Source organism: Cherax quadricarinatus, chromosome 44 (assembly GCF_038502225.1).
Source record: "Cherax quadricarinatus isolate ZL_2023a chromosome 44, ASM3850222v1, whole genome shotgun sequence".
Taxonomy (NCBI): Eukaryota; Metazoa; Arthropoda; class Malacostraca; order Decapoda; family Parastacidae; genus Cherax; species Cherax quadricarinatus.
Window position 1 is genome coordinate 3,630,040 of NC_091335.1, and position 19,678 is coordinate 3,649,717.

Here is a 19,678-nt window from a genome sequence, read left to right on the forward strand (position 1 = left end):
GGGATATTAAAGTGGAAAGAATGAAAGAACTTGACAGATTTATCAGATGTCTAGACGATCATAATGTAAAGGATTGCCATACCAAATTGAACAGTTGCTATCAATAAGAACATAAGAACATAAGAACGAAGGAACACTGCAGAAGGCCTACTGGCCCATGCGAGGCAGGTCCAAGTCCCTACCGGCTTAAGCCAATGCACCCAACCTAGTCAGGTCAGGTCACATTGACTTAAGGGAGGAACACGGCAACCGACCTGTTAGCACAAGCTATCAGGTCCAACTCACACCCACCCACATCTACTCATGTATTTATCCAACCTATTTTTAAAGCTACACAACGTTCTGGCCTCTATAACGGTACTTGGGAGTTTGTTCCACTCATCCACAACTCTATTACCAAACCAGTACTTTCCTATATCCCTCCTGAATCTGAATTTTTCCAACTTAAAACCATTGCTGCGAGTCCTGTCTAGGCTAGATATTTTCAGCACACTATTTACATCCCCTTTATTTATTCCTGTCTTCCACTTATAAACCTCAATCATATCCCCCCTAATTCTACGTCTTTCTAGAGAGTGCAGTTTCAGGGCCCTTAGTCTATCCTCATAGGGAAGGTTTCTGATACATGGGATCATCTTTGTCATCCTCCTTTGTACATTTTCCAGAGAATTTATATCCATTCTGTAATACGGTGACCAAAACTGTGCAGCATAATCTAAATGAGGCCTAACCAAGGATGTATAGAGTTGAAGAACAACCTGAGGACTCCTATTATTTATGCTTCTTGATATGAAGCCAAGGATTCTATTAGCTTTATTGCGAACACTTATGCACTGTTGTCTTGGTTTCAGATTACTGCTAACCAGAACTCCTAAATCTTTTTCGCAATCCGTAATATTAAGATCTACATTATTTAGTTTATATGTGGCATGGTTATTGTCCTGTCCAACATTTAGAACTTTGCATTTGTCTATATTAAACTGCATCTGCCACTTCTCCGACCACTGCATCAGTCTATTCAAATCCTCCTGGAGTGCTCGAATGTCCTCGTCAGAATGAATTCGACGGCCTATTTTGGTGTCATCGGCAAACTTGCCGATGTCGCTCTTTATGCCCTCATCTATGTCGTTTATGTAGATTGTGAACAGCAGGGGGCCCAACACTGACCCCTGTGGAACACCGCTCGTGACGCTTTCCCACTCTGATTTCTCCCCATTTATGCAAACTCTCTGCTGCCTATTTGTCAACCATGCCTCTATCCAGGAAAAAATTTCTCCTCCTATTCCATGTGCTTTAATTTTCCTCAATAGTCTCTGATGTGGGACCCTGTCAAAAGCCTTACTGAAGTCCATATACACAATATCATATTCATTACCATGATCTACCTCCTCAAATACCTTAGTGAAAAAAGTTAATAAATTCGTAAGGCAGGAACGCCCCTTTGTAAAACCATGCTGAGATTCGTTGATTAATTTATGCTTTTCAAGGTGGCTACGAACTGCCTCGGCAATTATTGATTCCATAAATTTTCCCACTATGGAGGTTAGGCTTATTGGTCTATAGTTCGAAGCTAAGGACCTGTCACCTGTTTTGAAAATAGGTATCACATTTGCCATTTTCCACTTATCTGGCACCATGCCAGTTTGTAGTGATATGTTGAAAAGATTAGCCAAAGGTGTGCTAAGCTCCTCTTTACATTCCTTTAGAACCCTTGCATACAGTTCATCAGGGCCTGGGGATTTGTTAGGTTTTAATTTATCTATTTGCCTAAGGACCATGTCACTTGTGACCCTAATAGTGCACAGTTTATTATCGTCCTGTTCTACATAATTTATCATTACTGGAATATCGCTGGTATCCTCCTGTGTAAAAACTGAGAGGAAGTATGTGTTAAAAATTCTACACATTTCCTTATCACTGTCAGTGAGCTGACCCGAGGAACTTTTGAGTGGGCCTATCTTGTCCCTGATCTTACTTCTGTATACCTGAAAGAATCCTTTTGGGTTAGTCTTCGATTCTCTTGCAACTTTAACCTCATAATCTCTATTTGCTTTTCTAATTCCCTTTTTTATTTCTCTCTTTAACTGAATATATCGATTTCTTAATTGCCCCTCTCCTCTTTTGATTTGCCTATATATGCCTCTCTTTTGACCAATCAGATATTTTAATCTATTGTTCATCCATTTAGGATCATTTTTGTTTGATCTGATTTCCCTATTTGGAACATAATTTGACTGAGCAGCTAGAACTATGCCCTGGAAAGCATCATATCGGCAACCATCACCACCTACCTGACCCCTAGTCAGGTCATTCCATTTCAGCCCACCTAAGTAATTTTTCAGTCCTATGAAATCAGCCAAGCGAAAGTCAGGGACGGAGACTTGATTGCCATTATTAGGGGAATTCCATGATATGTTAAAACTGAGTGATTTGTGATCACTCTCCCCAAGCTCATCATTAACCTCAAGATTATTAATTAGTGTTTCCCTACTGGCAAGAACCAAGTCAAGGAGGTTATTTCCCCTAGTTGGCTCTGTCACAAACTGTTTTAAAAAACAATCCTGGATCGTATCAAGAAAGTCACCCGACTCTAAATTTCCTGTCAAATTGCTCCAGTCAATCTGTCTATAGTTGAAATCTCCCATTAGCACAACATTTTCGTATGTAGATGCCTTACGAATTTCGTCCCATAGAAGTTTACTGCACTCCCTATCAAGATTTGGGGCCCTGTAAATCACACCCAAAATTAGTTTTTCTCGGCCCTCGAGAAGCTGTAACCAAACAGATTCAGTGGCTGACGCTTCTAATTTAATATCTTGTCTAACACAACAATTTAAATTGTCTCTGACATACATCGCTACTCCACCACCTTTCCTGTTGACCCTGTCAGTGTGGAATAATTTATAGCCTTGTATGTGACATTCAGAGGGCATCTCTCTATCTTTCAGATTGAGCCAGGTCTCTGTTATAGCAATAATATCTATGTTTCCTGCACTTGCAATTAATCTTAGCTCATCTATCTTATTTCTAACACTCCTGCTATTAGTATAGTAAACCTTAAGGGAGCTAGTCCCTTGCTGCCCTCTGCTGTCCCCCTTTGTTTGCTGACCTGTTCTATTGTCTTTATTTATAACTTCATGCTGAATGCCTTTTATACATTTACTGTTTCCAACCCTAGTGTTGCAACCTGCTTGTTTCCCACACACACCCATACCTCTATCTTCCATCAGTTTAAAATCATAGGCATTTCACCAATGGCCTTCTCAATCGAGTCTGCAAGTGCTACCACCCCTGCCCCAGAGAGATGAACCCCATCCCTTGCATACATATCATGTTTGCCATAAAAGTTGTTCCAGTTGTCAATGAATGGGATTGCAAGTTCCTTGCAGTATCTGTCTAGCCAGCAATTTACACCAATTGCCCTAGACAACCATTCATTTCCTACTCCCCTTCTAGGCAAGATGCTACATATGATTGGGATCCCTCCCTTAGACTTAATGAAATCTATAGCTGACCTGTACTTATCTAGCAGCTCTTCTCTCCTACCCTTCCCAATATCATTTCCACCAGCACTGAGACAGATAATGGGCTTGTTCCCATTACCTGACATGATATTATCCAGTCTGTTGACAATGTCCCCAACACCAGCTCCAGGGAAGCACACTCTATCTCTCATCTTCTTATTCCTATTACAAAAAGCACGATCAACATATCTTACCTGAGAGTCACCAACCACAAGAATGCGCTTACCTTCATTAGCAGGGGCAGTAGTACCCTTACCTTCACTGGCCACTGAAGTACATTCATCCTGGAGAACAGAGAAGCGATTTCCTACCTTCAGATCTGCACTCTTAACTTTCCTTACTCTGATGCGCCTCCCATTACTGTGAACAACTCGCCACTTGTAGCAGGTGCTGGGCTGCACCTCACTGCTGGTAGCCGTTGCTACCACCCCACCTACAGCCTCCTCACAGTGAGAGACAGACTGCACCTCACTGCTAGAAGCCTCATTCCCCACATCTCCAACCACCTCACACTCTCTCCCAGGCCCATTGAGGTGGACCTTCAGCCTCCTAATCTCCTCCTGGAGAAGCAAGACCTCCTCCTTCAACTCTCCAACCTCAGCTTTTAAAACACTGTAGAAGCAAGCCATGCTTTGTAACCGTCCACGCTAATCCCCAAGCAGCTCAGGGTCTGTGACCTCACGTGACGACTGACCACTGAACCACCATACAGTTATGTGCAGGGTTGTATGTAATTCTTATAATAATGGTGACAATAATGATAATGTTAATAACCCTGACACTACAGTGACTGATGTAAAGGTTGCAGCTAATGGCAATAATGATGGCCTAGCTGAGGTAGCCTTGCCGGTGTTGGATGTAATAATTCAGGATAAAGGGCATAAATCCAAAACCATGCGGCGTCACTCTCCTCAACACTGGTACGGGCCATGTAATATATGGCAGACTACCGCCTAGTAATAATGACTAGAGGAAGTAGTAAATACAGTCACGGTGTCTTACTCATAAAAGGTCAACCCAGTACAAGTATTCTTCTATCGAGGATGATGTTGAACCAGTCTAATTTGTGAGAGCTGGACAGCATAGGGATTAATATAAATGAGGAAAGTCCAGGTGATTCCATTACTCAGGAACAATACCTTAAGGATGTTAGATTTGAATCTGGACATTACTGGGTGCGACTTCCGTGGAAGCTAAACCGTCCAGAATTATCTACTAATTGTAGGATGGCGTATGGACAGTTAAAGGGCCCAGCTCTGCGAACTGAGCAAGACACCAAAATTGTTGACTGCTTATAATGATATAATTAATAAACAGTTAAATAATAAATTGTTCTTACTTCAGGCGACGATAAATGCACACCTTAATTAAGTGCACAGGTGGTCCACTGAGCGAAGTAATTGGGTAAATAATCTTATGTGGACAATTTCCGGGTGTGACGTCAACTGAAGAGGAACTAATGAGGATATGTGAAGGGGTTAATGAAATAATGCAAGGTGCAAGGATGCCCCTGAGGGAATGGAACAGTAATTAGTCCATTTTGAGGGATCAATAAATATGGATAGTCCTGGAGTTGAAGTGCCTATATGCAGTAATGTGCTGGGGCTGACTTGGGATGCTGAGAGAGACTTGTTATTGTTAAAGTCTCATAATTCCAGTATGCCCAATAAATTAACCCAGAGAGCATAGGCTTAGTGTCACACCTTACAATAAGAGGGAAATTGTTAATACCAGAAGCATGGAAGCTTTGGATGAAGCCCAACCTGAGGAGTTAACAGGTGGAAAGAATTAATGGGTGATTTTGTAACTACTAATGTTGGAGTTCCCAAGCCAGGTGGCCAGTGAAGATGGGAAAATTGTACTCCACGTTATTTAAGTCGTCTAACAACGACCTCCGCCCGGCCGCAGTGTGGAAAATATTTTAATCTTCCGAAGCTATAGTGCCTAATAGGTGTTTAATGTGTTGATTTGAGTCAAAAAATATATTTGAAAATGGAATAGAACCAACAGGGTCCCTCTGCGCCTGCGCGGATGTGCGGGAAGAGGTCGAGTCGGGGCATGGGGGAGCGGGAGCGTTTTGAATTGAGTTAAGAGGCTGGGAAAGCATGGGACCAGGAAATTGGCATTCACGGCGGCCTAAGGATTAATATAGGCCTCACTTCATAATAGGAAGTGTCGTAACTGTTCCTGGTGAAGAGTGAGGGAACGTGATTTACGGAACCACCGTAATAAAGTGGTAAAATTAGTGAATAATGGTAGGACCGGTAGTGACTGGCACGTCGCCATGGAGTGTCTCCCGGGGAAAATACCCGTAATTTGATCATCATTCATCGGTCTCAGATCTTAATGGAGTGGCCTCCAATGTGTATAATAATTATGAGACATTAAATCGTATGGTGGGTTAAGAAGTAATCAGTGATAATAACACCAAGTTAAGAGAATGTGTGAAGTGAAATAAGTCGCCGTTCTCAAAGTGAGCATCTGTTTACCTCGTGTTCCTGTCCCGAGGATAGTGAAGTTTTTATGGAGTCACGACTTCTAAACCGGGACAAACCAACGGATACCTCGTCCTGCTTGAATAAGAACCGTGTCGGTGTAGCAGGACATCGAAATGAGATGGTGAATGGAGGAAATAAGGAGCATCAATCACCCACAGTTAAGTAACCCTTCTAGTTATAACAGACTGATACTGGCCAGTTAGGTATGTTGTAATTGGATAGGTTATGGGTGATCCAGCTACATCAAGTGACCACCAGAGAATATCTGGTAAGTGGTGGGATTATGTACAAGTGTTTTTCCTTGATGGATATATCCATGTGTAACCTGCAGGGACCAGGGGTGGTTAAGTTTTCTCACATGTCTACACGGGGTGACTACGGTAAACAATATGGCTGTCGTCTCCTAATGAGATTACTTGTATGCATATAATGTTGAGGTACATACAGGTAACCCCCTATAAAATTTTCCATAAGAATACTACCTTGGGGAACCCCACTTACTATCGGCAAGGGTTCTGAATCTGTGTTGTTAAGCTTGACAATTTGTTTCCTGTTGCTCAAGTAGGATTTAAAACCAGTCTACGGAACCTATACCGACAGCTTGTAGTTTCTTACATAATATATTGTAGTTAACCGTATCGAAGGCCTTTTGCAAGTCTATGGCCAATGGACACCATACCTATGAGATTCCCTAACGACATTTCAGTTCTCAGGTGGTCCATCAGATTAATTAGGGAGGTGTCGGTCGAGTAAGATCTCCTGAAACCTGATTGGTAACTATGGAGAATGTTTTCGTCATTAAGATACTTAACAACTTGATAGTACACCGCCTTCTCTAGAATTTTGGAAGTCACACTGAGTATACTAACAAGCCTATAGTTGCTGACATCAGCCCTACTGTTTTTCTTGAAGACAGAAGTGACTGGCGTGTCAGTGGTTCATTACTTTGTAATTTGTTCATAACTGTAACCATGTATAGGAGTGTAGATGGTTCATTACCTTTGTAACTTGTCATGATTGTGACCAGATCTACCTGGAGTTCATTACCGCCCACAGGATGGGTATGAGGTGCATAATAAACATATTAAACTAACTAACTCTGGCCTCCTTGAACCCCTCCGGAACGGTATTAGTTGTCATGGACAAATTTATTATGTGCGCAGTGGGGATTGGCAGTTCAGAGGCACCATCTTTTAGGAACTTAGCCGGGATGTTATTTTGCCCGGTGCTCTTAGTTCGACTTAACTTGTTTAGTTCTTTTCGTACGAAGTCATAAAATATACCTACTAGTTGGCAACTGTTTGGGGTAACATCTTCATTAGTGTAGTATGTTTTAAACTTATTGGAGTCTGTGTTAAAGATATTCGATGCAACCGGCAGTTTACTTACTAGTGTTGATGCAACAGATGTATTTACCTGGAGTTTACCTAGAGAGAGTTCCGGGGGTCAACGCCCCCGCAGCCCGGTCTGTGACCAAGCCTCCTGGTGGATCAGAGAATGATCAACCAGGCTGTTACTGCTGGCTGCACGCAAACCAACGTACGAGCCACAGCCCGGCTGGTCAGGAACCGACTTTAGGTGCTTGTCCAGTGCCAGCTTGAAGACTGCCAGGGGTCCGTTGGTAATAACCCTTATGTATGCTGGGAGGCAGTTGAACAGTCTCGGGCCCCTGACACTTATTGTATGGTCTCTTAACGTGCCACTGACACCCCTGCTTTTCACTGGGGTGATGTTGCATCGTCTGCCAAGTCTTTTGCTTTCGTAGTGAGTGATTTTCGTGTGCAAGTTCGGTACTAGTCCCTCTAGGATTTTCCAGGTGTATATAATCATGTATCTCTCCCTCCTGCGTTCCAGGGAATACAGGTTCAGGAACCTCAAGCGCTCCCAGTAATTGAGGTGTTTTATCTCCGTTATGCGCGCCGTGAAGGTTCTCTGTACATTTTCTAGGTCAGCAATTTCACCTGCCTTGAAAGGTGCTGTTAGTGTGCAGCAATATTCCAGCCTAGATAAAACAAGTGACCTGAAGAGTGTCATCATGGGCTTGGCCTCCCTAGTTTTGAAGGTTCTCATTATCCATCCTGTCATTTTTCTAGCAGATGCGTTTGATACAATGTTATGGTCCTTGAAGGTGAGATCCTCCGACATGATCACTCCCAGGTCTTTGACGTTGGTGTTTCGCTCTATTTTGTGGCCAGAATTTGTTTTGTACTCTGATGAAGATTTAATTTCCTCGTGTTTACCATATCTGAGTAATTGAAATTTCTCATCGTTGAACTTCATATTGTTTTCTGCAGCCCACTGAAAAATTTGGTTGATGTCCGCCTGGAGCCTTGCAGTGTCTGCAATGGAAGACACTGTCATGCAGATTCGGGTGTCATCTGCAAAGGAAGACACGGTGCTGTGGCTGACATCCTTGTCTATGTCAGATATGAGGATGAGGAACAAGATGGGAGCGAGTACTGTGCCTTGTGGAACAGAGTTTTTCACCGTAGCTGCCTCGGACTTTACTCTGTTGACTACTACTCTCTGTGTTCTGTTAGTGAGGAAATTATAGATCCATCGACCGACTTTTCCCGTTATTCCTTTAGCACACATTTTGTGTGCTATTACGCCATGGTCACACTTGTCGAAGGCTTTTGCAAAGTCTGTGTATATTACATCTGCATTCTTTTTGTCTTCTAGTGCATTTAGGACCTTGTCGTAGTGATCCAATAGTTGAGACAGACAGGAGCGACCTGTTCTAAACCCATGTTGCCCTGGGTTGTGTAATTGATGGGTTTCTAGATGGGTGGAGATCTTGCTTCTTAGGACCCTTTCAAAGATTTTTATGATATGGGATGTTAGTGTTATTGGTCTTTAGTTCTTTGCTATTGCTTTACTGCCCCCTTTGTGGAGTGGGGCTATGTCTGTTGTTTTTAGTAACTGTGGGACGACCCCCGTGTCCATGCTCCCTCTCCATAGGATGGTAAAAGCTCGTGATAGGAGCTTCTTGCAATTCTTGATGAACACGGAGTTCCACGAGTCTGGCCCTGGGGCAGAGTGCATGGGCTTATCATAGTATGAATTAAAGCAAATTAAAACAATGTGGCCCGTGGCCTGGTAGGCAAAACTCTTGCTTTACACGCTGCGGGTCCGTAGTTCGATTCCTGGCAAGGCTGGTAACACTGGGCGCGTTTCTTTGCACCTATTATTCCTGTTCACCAATTAGTAAAATGGGTACTTGGGTGTTTTTCGACTGGTGTGGGTCGCATCCTGGAACGATTTTGACCTAACTTGCCCTAAATGCTCTGCATATCAAGAGCCTTTCTATATAGTAAGTAAGTTTATTCAGGTATACACAAATACAGTAGGAGGTCACTGATGTCAGCTAGGCCTGTATACCTTGTACATGTACGTGTAGCAATAAAGATATTATTATTATTATTATTATTATTATTATTATTATTATTATTATTTGCCACATTAGTTGTTTAGTTGTTTCGATATTTATCTCTATGTTAGATCTATCTAAGGGTTTATGGCTATACCCCCAGCTCTTAGTTTTCTGGGGTTATTCTTTTATTCTTCGATTTTTGAGCATTGGTGCTTTGCTTTTGCTTCTTTTATAAGCTTCTACACTCTGCTCCTTACTCTTTGGAATTCATTTAGCATTGCAATATCCTGTCTGTTTACCTTAAATCTTTTTAGCAACTGATCCCTGAATTTGGTGCGCTTTTAACAACAGCCTGACTGATTAGAGACTGGGTCGTGTTTAGCTGACGAAGGATCCAGCCTTCACCCATACGTCTTTAGTGTTTCATTAAATACAAAGACTCTGCGAAAATCAATCTAAATATTACGAAAATAAGCTTCACCGACGTTGCATGTTACTATTTCTCATTGTCTCATACTCAGCATCCCCTGCTGCACCACTTGTCTATTCTTCACTCTTTTTTTTTTTTTTAGTTTAATATGTTTATTATGCACCCCATACCCATCCAGTGGGCGGTAGTCAAAAGATTACAGAGGTACATAATGGGTCCAGGGACTGGGCCTCAAAGTTTTGATAGCTGAGCAAGTTACAGAGGTAATGAACTCACAATTTACAAAGGTAATGAACTCGCAATTTACAAAGGTAATGAACTCCAGGTAGGTCTAGTCACAATCATGACAAGTTACAAAGGTATTTACAGATTACAGAGGTACACAATGGGTCCAGGGACCGGGCTCTCAAACGTTTTCTTTCACTAGTGACTAAAGAAAACCCAACACCTAACCAAAAGTGAGGGATAGACGAATCAGAATGTGACACTCGTATGCAGCTCTTTAGAGTTCTTTGATGCTGGTGAAGGGCTCTTGATTTAGACAAGTAGTTACCCTTGCCCTGAATCAAACCTGACTACCTCCCATTCCCCAGGCGCTGTATGTCTCTACCCCATGATTATAATAAAAACAAGAATAAAGGAACACTGCAGCAGGCCCATTCCAGGCACTTCCTTTCTAAACCCAAACCCTCTAACTGAAATATTTGCCTAAACCTATTCAAGATTTTAGCGTTGATAACAATACTTACTCATGCTGTGAAAAAAAAGGATACTTTAGTATAGCTTAGGACATTTATTATACTACTACTACTACTACTACTACTACTACTACTACTACTAATAATAATAATAATAATAATAATAATAATAATAATAATAATAATAATAATAATATATCTTTATTTCTAAAAGTGCATGTGCAAGGTATAAAGTACTATCTGACAGGGAGAGATACATGATTATATACACCTGGAAAATCCTAGAGGGACTAGTACCGAACTTGCACACGAAAATCACTCACTACGAAAGAAAGAGACTTGGCAGACGATGCAACATCCCCCCCAATGAAAAGCAGGGGTGTCACTAGCACGTTAAGAGACCATACAATAAGTGTCAGGGCCCGAGACTGTTCAACTGCCTCCCAGCATACATAAGGGGGATTACCAACGGACCCCTGGCAGTCTTCAAGCTGGCACTGGACAAGCACCTAAAGTCGGTTCCTGACCAGCCGGGCTGTGGCTCGTACGTTGGTTTGCGTGCAGCCAGCAGCAACAGCCTGGTTGATCAGGCTCTGATCCACCAGGAGGCCTGGTCACAGACCGGGCCGCGGGGGCGTTGACCCCCGGAACTCTCTCCAGGTGACATCACTGACATACTACTATATAGGCTGGAGTTCGTTACCTTTGTAAATTGTGAGTTCATTACCTTTGTAAATTGTGAATTCATTACCTCTGTAACTTGCTCAGCTATCAAAACTTTGGAGTCCAGTCCCTGGACCAATTATGTACCTCTGTAATCTTTTGACTACCGCCCACAGGATGGGTATGGGGTGCATAATAAACATATTAAACTAACTAACTAAGCTTGTTATGCAGAGCAATTCGGGCAAATTAGGTCCGTTTTGTCCCAGGATGCGACCCACACCAGTCGACTAACACCCAGGTACCCATTTTACTGATGGGGAACATAGACAACCTGTGTAAGGAAACACGCCCAATGTTTCTCCCCTCGCCGGGAATCGAACCCGGACTCTCACCGTGTGAAGTGAGGGTTTTAGTCACCAGGCCACGGGGCACCGTTAAGGGGAAACGTTCTGCCATGAGTGGCCTCATCAGTCCTCATGAAACCACTCATGGCGAAACGTTTCCTTTAATAAATGTTCTGAACTGTACACAAGCGTCCTTTTCTTCAGATTGTTTCTAAAATTTATAACCATGCTGTGCATGTCCCACTCAAATGCCTCTCAAAGAAGCAGCATTTGCAGGCGAATCAAAAGAGGAGTGGGACACTTAAGGACCAGTATATTCAATTAAAGAGAGACATAAAAAAAGGAGTAAGAAAAAACCAAAGAGATTTTGAAATTGAAGTTGCAAGGGAATCAAAGTCCAACCCAAAAGGTTTCTTTCATGTATATAGCAGTAAGATTAAGGAGAAGGTAGACCCACTTAAAAGTTGATCAGGTCAGTTTGCAGTCAGTGAAAGATATGTGTTCAATCTTTAATAATTATTTCCTCTCAGTTTTTACGCGGGAAGATACCAGATAACACTTGAATCTGTATAGATTTTTGAAAGGAAGAGTAGCATAGAAAAACCCTGGTATCGTGTCCAATATAGTGACATAAATCCACTGGAGTAACAGCATATTCGATATACCCAGATACAGTTTAATTTCTTTATTATGCACCCCATTCCTATCCCGTGGGTGGTAGTCAAAAGATTACAGAGGCACATATTGGGCCCAGGAACTGGGCCGCAAAGCTCTGATAGCTAAACAAGTTACAGTGGTAATGAACTATTTGCATGTTTATATCCCAGAAAAATATACCAAATAATAGAGCCTACTAGACTGGAGAATACACTAGACCTCATCTTCACTAACAATGATGATCTGATACGAAATGTCACCATATCAAAAACAATATACTCAGATCACAACATAATTGAGGTTCAGTCATGTATGCGCGGAGCCCCAGACCGACATAATGAGGTTAGTCGCGAGGGAGCATTCAACAAATTCAACTTCAACAACAAAAACATAAAGTGGGACCAAGTAAACCAAGTCCTAACCGATATAAGCTGGGAAGATATACTAAGCAACACAAACCCCAACTTATGCCTAGAACAGATTAACTTGGTGGCACTCGATGTATGCACAAGGCTTATTCCTCTAAGAAAAAGGAGGAGTAGATGTAAAATAGAAAGAGACAGGAGCTCCCTTTACAGGCGACGGAAAAGAATAACAGAGCGGCTAAAAGAGGTCAATATATCTGAAATGCGTAGGGAGACACTGGTCAGAGAAATAGCAAGCATCAAACTTAAGCTAAAGGAATCTTATAGGAGTCAGGAACAGCGGGAAGAACTAAAAGCCAAATATGAAATCGAAAGAAACCCAAAGTATTTCTTCTCCTATGCCAAACCAAAGTCGAGAACAACGTCCAGTATTGGGCCCCTACTTAAACAAGATGGGTCCTACACAGATGACAGCAAGGAAATGAGTGAGCTACTCAAGTCCCAATATGACTCAGTTTTTAGCAAGCCGCTAACCAGACTGAGAGTCGAAGATCAAAATGAATTTTTATGAGAGAGCCACAGAATTTGGTTAACACAAGCCTATCTGATGTTATCCTGACGCCAAATGACTTCGAACAGGCGATAAATGACATGCCCATGCACTCTGCCCCAGGGCCAGACTCATGGAACTCTGTGTTCATCAAGAACAGCAAGAAGCCCCTATCACGAGCTTTTACCATCCTATGGAGAGGGAGCATGGACACGGGGGTCGTCCCACAGGTACTAAAAACAACAGACATAGTCCCACTCCACAAAGGGGGCAGTAAAGCAACAGCAAAGAACTACAGACCGATAGCACTAACATCCCATATCATAAAAATCTTTGAAAGGGTCCTAAGAAGCAAGATCACCACCCATCTAGAAGCCCATAAATTACACAACCCAGGGCAACATGGGTTTAGAACAGGTCGCTCCTGTCTGTCTCAACTATTGGATCACTACAACAAGGTCCTAGATGCACTAGAAGACAAAAAGAATGCAGATGTAATATATACAGACTTTGCAAAAGCCTTCGACAAGTGTGACCATGGCGTAATAGCGCACAAAATGCGTGCTGAAGGAATAACGGGAAAAGTCGGTCGATGGATCTATAATTTCCTCACTAACAGAACACAGAGAGTAGTAGTCAACAGAGTAAAGTCCGAAGCAGCTACGGTGAAAAACTCTGCTCCACAAGGCACAGTACTCGCTCCCATCTTGTTCCTCATCCTCATATCTGACATAGACAAGGATGTCAGCCACAGCACCGTGTCTTCCTTTGCAGATGACACCCGAATCTGCATGACAGTGTCTTCTATTGCAGACACTGCAAGGCTCCAGGCGGACATCAACCAAATCTTTCAGTGGGCTGCAGAAAGCAATATGAAGTACAACGATGAGAAATTTCAATTACTCAGATATGGTAAACACGAGGAAATTAAATCTTCATCAGAGTACAAAACAAATTCTGGCCACAAAATAGAGCGAAACACCAACGTCAAAGACCTGGGAGTGATCATGTCGGAGGATCTCACCTTCAAGGACCATAACATTGTATCAATCGCATCTGCTAGAAAAATGACAGGATGGATAATGAGAACCTTCAAAACTAGGGATGCCAATCCCATGATGACACTCTTCAGGTCACTTGTTTTATCTAGGCTGGAATATTGCTGCACACTAACAGCACCTTTCAAGGCAGGTGAAATTGCTGACCTAGAAAATGTACAGAGAACCTTCACGGCGCGCATAACGGAGATAAAACACCTCAATTACTGGGAGCGCTTGAGGTTCCTGAACCTGTATTCCCTGGAACGCAGGAGGGAGAGATACATGATTATGTACACCTGGAAAATCCTAGAGGGACTAGTACCGAACTTGCACACGAAAATCACTCACTACGAAAGCAAAAGACTTGGCAGACGATGCAACATCCCCCCCAATGAAAAGCAGGGGTGTCACTAGCACGTTAAGAGACCATACAATAAGTGTCAGGGGCCCGAGACTGTTCAACTGCCTCCCAGCATACATAAGGAGGATTACCAACAGACCCCTGGCAGACAAGCTGGCACTGGACAAGCACCTAAAGTCGGTTCCTGACCAGCCGGGCTGTGGCTCGTACGTTGGTTTGCGTGCAGCCAGCAGTAACAGCCTGGTTGATCAGGCTCTGATCCACCAGGAGGCCTGGTCACAGACCGGGCCGCGGGGGCGTTGACCCCCGGAACTCTCTCCAGGTAAACTCCAGGTAAATAGTAAGAAAAGGGTGAAAAAGATGGAAAATGAACAGCCCAGATACTTAGGAATCACTGGAGATTTGTGGACTGTAGAAACTTGCACAGAAATTATATTGACGCCTATATAACGAATATAGTAATGTCTGGGAGACAATGGTATCAGTATCACTGGAAACAGCAGCGAAGACAGCAAGAATTAGAATTAAAACTACTGGCGTTAGGAGATGTCAAATATAAGGAACGTGTCCGGGACCTCGTCATGGGAGGAGGGGGGGGGGGACGGACTGCAGACATGGTGTGAACATGTAAATGAAATCACGAGACTGAAACGGAAAAATGAACCACAGAGACTTGTGAAATTACCTATGGTGCCAGCGTTTACGCAAGTACTAAGTTTTAGGTAATTGGTAGAAACTGGGATGGATAACGAAAGGAAGCAAGTAACAGAAACCTAGATCACAGAAGAGAGGACTTTGGTAGGATGAAAAATCTGTGAGAACAGTTCGGCAATAGACGATCCGAGGTTTTCAAAGAAGAGGAGAGCTGCTCACGCACAGGAAAATCGCGATGAACCAAAGGCAGGGAAGCTCCAACACACACAAAAGCATATATAAAACTACAAAAGGAGCTTGACATTACAAATGAAATGTGAACAATTAAATATATCTTCATAAGTACTGAAAGAAATAGCAGAACCACTGAAAAGGGTCGATTTGTGGTCTCCCTGTGTATAAAGTCCCACAGCCTCATCAGTTTATTGGTGAACCTGGACAACGCTGTATGACCCCGGTGGTTTAGCCCTAATTTGCATTATAATAGCGGTGAACCTGGAATTGTTGGTAATCCTTTTTTGCAGTTTTACTATCCTTAGAATCCCCGATACAGGATCTGGTTAATGTCACCTGAAAACACTGAGCGAGGTGCAGAAGTGAGTACAGGTGATGACTGGAGTCCCTCAAGGGTCATTGCCCGGACCTCGACTGTTTCTGATTTAAATAAATGTCCTGCTGGTGACAGCATACACTGGGGGTGGCCATGACAGCATTCACCAGGGAGACCATGACAGCAGGGGAAGCATACACCATGGTGACCGTAATAACATACGCCATGGTGACCATGATAGAATACACCACGGTGACCGTGATAGCAGACACCATAGTGAGAGTGACAGCATACACCAAGGTGACAGTGACAGCATACACCATGGTGACCGCGATAGTATACATTATGGTGACAGTGAGAGCATACACCATGGTGACCCTGACAGCACAAGCATACACCATGGTGACCCTGATAACACAAGCATACACCATGGTGACCCTGATAGCACAAGCATACACCATGGTTACCGTGATAGTATATACCATGGTGACAGTGACAGCATACACCATGGTGACCCTGATAGCATAAGTGACAGTGACAGCACCACGGTGACTGTGAGAGCATACACCATGGTGACTGTGATCAGTGGCGTGCAGAGGGGGGGTGAAGGGGCGGTGGCCCCGGGCATCTCAATGGGGGGGCATCCAATTAGAGAGGGAAATAAGATAGTGATTTGGGGCATACAATCAAGGAGTCTTTGGGGTATACAATCAAGGAGTTGGCCCCAGACATCACCAGACCTCTGCACGCTACTGACTGTGATAGCATACATTATGGTGACCGTGACAGCGATGGCAGGAGAGGCGGGACTCAGGTGCGGGCGGGGGCGGCGTGAGTCTTGCATACCTCTATTGATTACTCGCGGGATACTCACCTGTGTTGCCGCCAGGATCAATGAGAGCTGCGCAGGGGTCGGGAGGCGAGCCTCACCACGACCCGACCCCAGGATAGGTGAGGGCAGGTGAAGAGCGGAAATAAAGAGAGAAAGATAACTGATGTGAGGAAAAGTGAGAAAGAGAAGTTCATGACAGACAAGCAGAAAATAGCCCAGGTACGAGGGAAGACTTGGTCCACATTGTGAGGGAAGTTTGCCTAACATAAGAGGGAAGAAGATTCAGCCCTCGATGAGAGGGGAAGACGACCACCATTAGCGAGGGAAGAAGCTAACTTCCAGGCGAAGAGGCTGCTCCTGCAGGACGAGAGAGGGGGAGAGAATGTGTGGGCATGTACTTACCAATATATGATTACAGGTGTCGATTCATAGCTCTTAGTCCCACCTCTCTGCTGGTCGCTACTAAGGCCACTCTCTCCCGGTTACAAGAGCCTTGTCGTACTTCTTCTTAAAGCTATGTATGGATCTCGCCTCTACCACTTCGCTCTCCATATTGTTCCACTTTCTGACAACTCTAAGGCTGAAGAAATGCTTCCTAATATCCCTCTGACTCATCTGCATTTTCAACTTCCAGTTGTGCCCTCTTGTTCCTGCTTCCCACTTGGTCCTCCAGTTTTTGCACTAATCTCTTGTGTGTGTGTGTGTGTGTGTGTGTGTGTGTGTGTGTGTGTGTGTGTGTGTGTGTGTGTGTGTGTGTGTGTGTGTGTGTGTGTGTGTGTGTGTGTGTGTGTGTTTCAATTTCTTGACATGGTTGGCTAAGTGTGGGGTTCCATACTGGTGCTGCGTACTCCAATATAGGCGTTATGTACACGGTATAAAGTGTTGTGATTGACTCCTTGCTCAGATGTCGAAAAGCTATTCTTAGATTTTCCAGATGCACATCTGTTGCAGCAGTTATTTGGCTGATGTGCGCCCCAGGTGATATACTGGTGGCCCGGTGGCTAAAGCTTCCGCTTCACACACGGAGGGCCCGGGTTCGATTCTCGGCGGGTGGAAACATTTCGACACGTTTCCTTACACCTGTTGTCCTGTTCACCTAGCAGCAAATAGGTACCTGGGTGTTAGTCGACTGGTGTGGGTCGCACCCTGGAGAACAAGATTAAGGACCCCAATGGAAATAAGTTAGACAGCCCTCGATGACACACTGATTTTTTGGGTTGTCCTGGGCGGCTAACCTTCCGGGGTTAAAAATCCGAACGAAATCTTATCTTAATACTCACCCCAAGGGCCTTTTCCTTGAGTAAGGTTTGCAGCCTTTGCCCCCCGAGCCTGTACTTTGTCTGCGATCTTCTTTGTCCTTCCCAGACTTCATAACCTTGTAATTGCTGGGGCTAAACTCCAAGACCCATTTGTCAGACCAGACCTTCAGCCTGTCCAGATTCACTTGTAGTCTTTTCTCGTCCATGTCTGCTTGCGTTCGCCTGATTAGTTTCACATCATCTGCGAACAGGAATATCCCTGCCTCTATCCCTTTTGTCATATCATTCACGTATACAAGAAACAGCACCAACCCTAGTACTTATCCCCGTGGAACCCCGCTCGGCACATGCACCCATTCCGACACCTACACACGAACCAGCTTTCGTTGTTTCCTTCCTGTTATGTATACCCTAATAATCCATTGTAGTGCTTTCCCTGCTATTCCTGCCTACTCTTGTAGCTTTTGTACTAGTCTCTTGTGCGGTACTGTGTCAAAAGTCTTTCTACAGTCCAATAAAATGCAATCTCCCGTCCCTCTTTCTCCTGCCTAACTTCTGTTACCTTATCGTAGAGCTCCAGTAGGTTTGTGACAGGATTTTCCATTCCTAAAGCCGTGTTGCTTGTCATGTATAAACCCTTTCTAGGCGCTCCACCACTCTTCTTCAGATAATCTTCTCCATAACTTTACATACTATACATGTAAGTGACATTGATTTGCAATTTAACGCTACCTCTCTGTCTACTTTCTCAAAAATTTGAACTACATTTGCTATCTTCCACACCTCCGGCAGATGCCTGAGTCGATAGACTTGTTGAAGACTGTTGCTAGAGGCACGCACAGTGCCTCTGCCCCCTCTCTCAGGACCCACGGAGAGATATTATCTGGTCCCACTGCCTTTGAAGTATCTAGCGTACACAGCAGCTTCTCCGCCTCCTGTGTGTACATGGAGAAAAAAGATAACAGAAGACTTTATAGTTCACACCGAGGCTATCTGCAGAGTACTATCTAATGCCATTTCGATGAAAAACTATCTTCTATTATGAGATTGCTGAGGTAAGGTTGGCAAAGAAGGCTCTCTCCCCATCCTCCGGTCATTGCCGCCATGAAACAGGGAAAGAATACCATGCCGGTAATGGAGGTTAGGTAAGGTTCGTCAGGAAACAAGACAAGTGTTTCCTAACGCGGGTCTTAGATGATGGCCCGCCGTTGGAGCTTTTAGTAAGTTTATTCAGGTATACACAAATACAGTTACATAGAATTATCATACATAGCAGCATATGTGTAGAGACCGAGGCCTTCCGCTGCCTTACCGGTCCACCCCTTTAAAAATTAGGGTTATAGTTATATATGGCATACCGGTAATGGACACTTTATACCATGGGCTACAACTACCCTTATTGCAACAGCATTATTGTTGCAGCTACTCATGCGACCTCACTGCTGTCTACCACTAGTTCTACTTATACTGTGGGCAACTGGACATACTATACTGTATAGTTCCAGAACTTCCACTAGGTGGCCACTGCCGGAGTAGACTATCACAGGTGGAATCCTATAGTTGTAAATGCATGTTGAACTGGTTCTGAAATGACAAAACTGATTTTCACTCAACATCTTCAGGGAAGATGAGTCCAGTACTCCACAACTTTGCTAAAATCAAAGATACTCACATTTGCGTTAAAGTTCTTGCCTCGAAGTTTAATACTAATGCTTCGTGTAACCATGTTACCTTGTCCTTCAAAGAGAGAGAGAGAGAGAGAGAGAGAGAGAGAGAGAGAGAGAGAGAGAGAGAGAGAGAGAGAGAGAGAGAGAGAGAGAGAGAGAGAGAGAGAGAGAGAGAGAAAGAGCGAGAGAGAGAGAGAGATGAGGAAGACA

The 19,678-nt window shown here is 43.7% G+C and overlaps 1 protein-coding gene across 1 annotated transcript in view; it reads left to right on the top strand.

Annotated features, from left to right (window-relative positions):
* Positions 1 to 10,076: 10,076 nt before the first annotated feature.
* The window catches only part of LOC128697522 (alpha-ketoglutarate-dependent dioxygenase alkB homolog 4), a 159,759-nt gene continuing 150,157 nt past the window's right edge, over positions 10,077 to 19,678 (top strand). Inside the window, exon 1 of the mRNA XM_070093978.1 lies at positions 10,077 to 10,112. Coding sequence (XP_069950079.1) covers positions 10,092 to 10,112 — 21 coding nt within the window. The 5' untranslated portion in view covers positions 10,077 to 10,091. The remainder of the gene's footprint in view (positions 10,113 to 19,678) is intronic.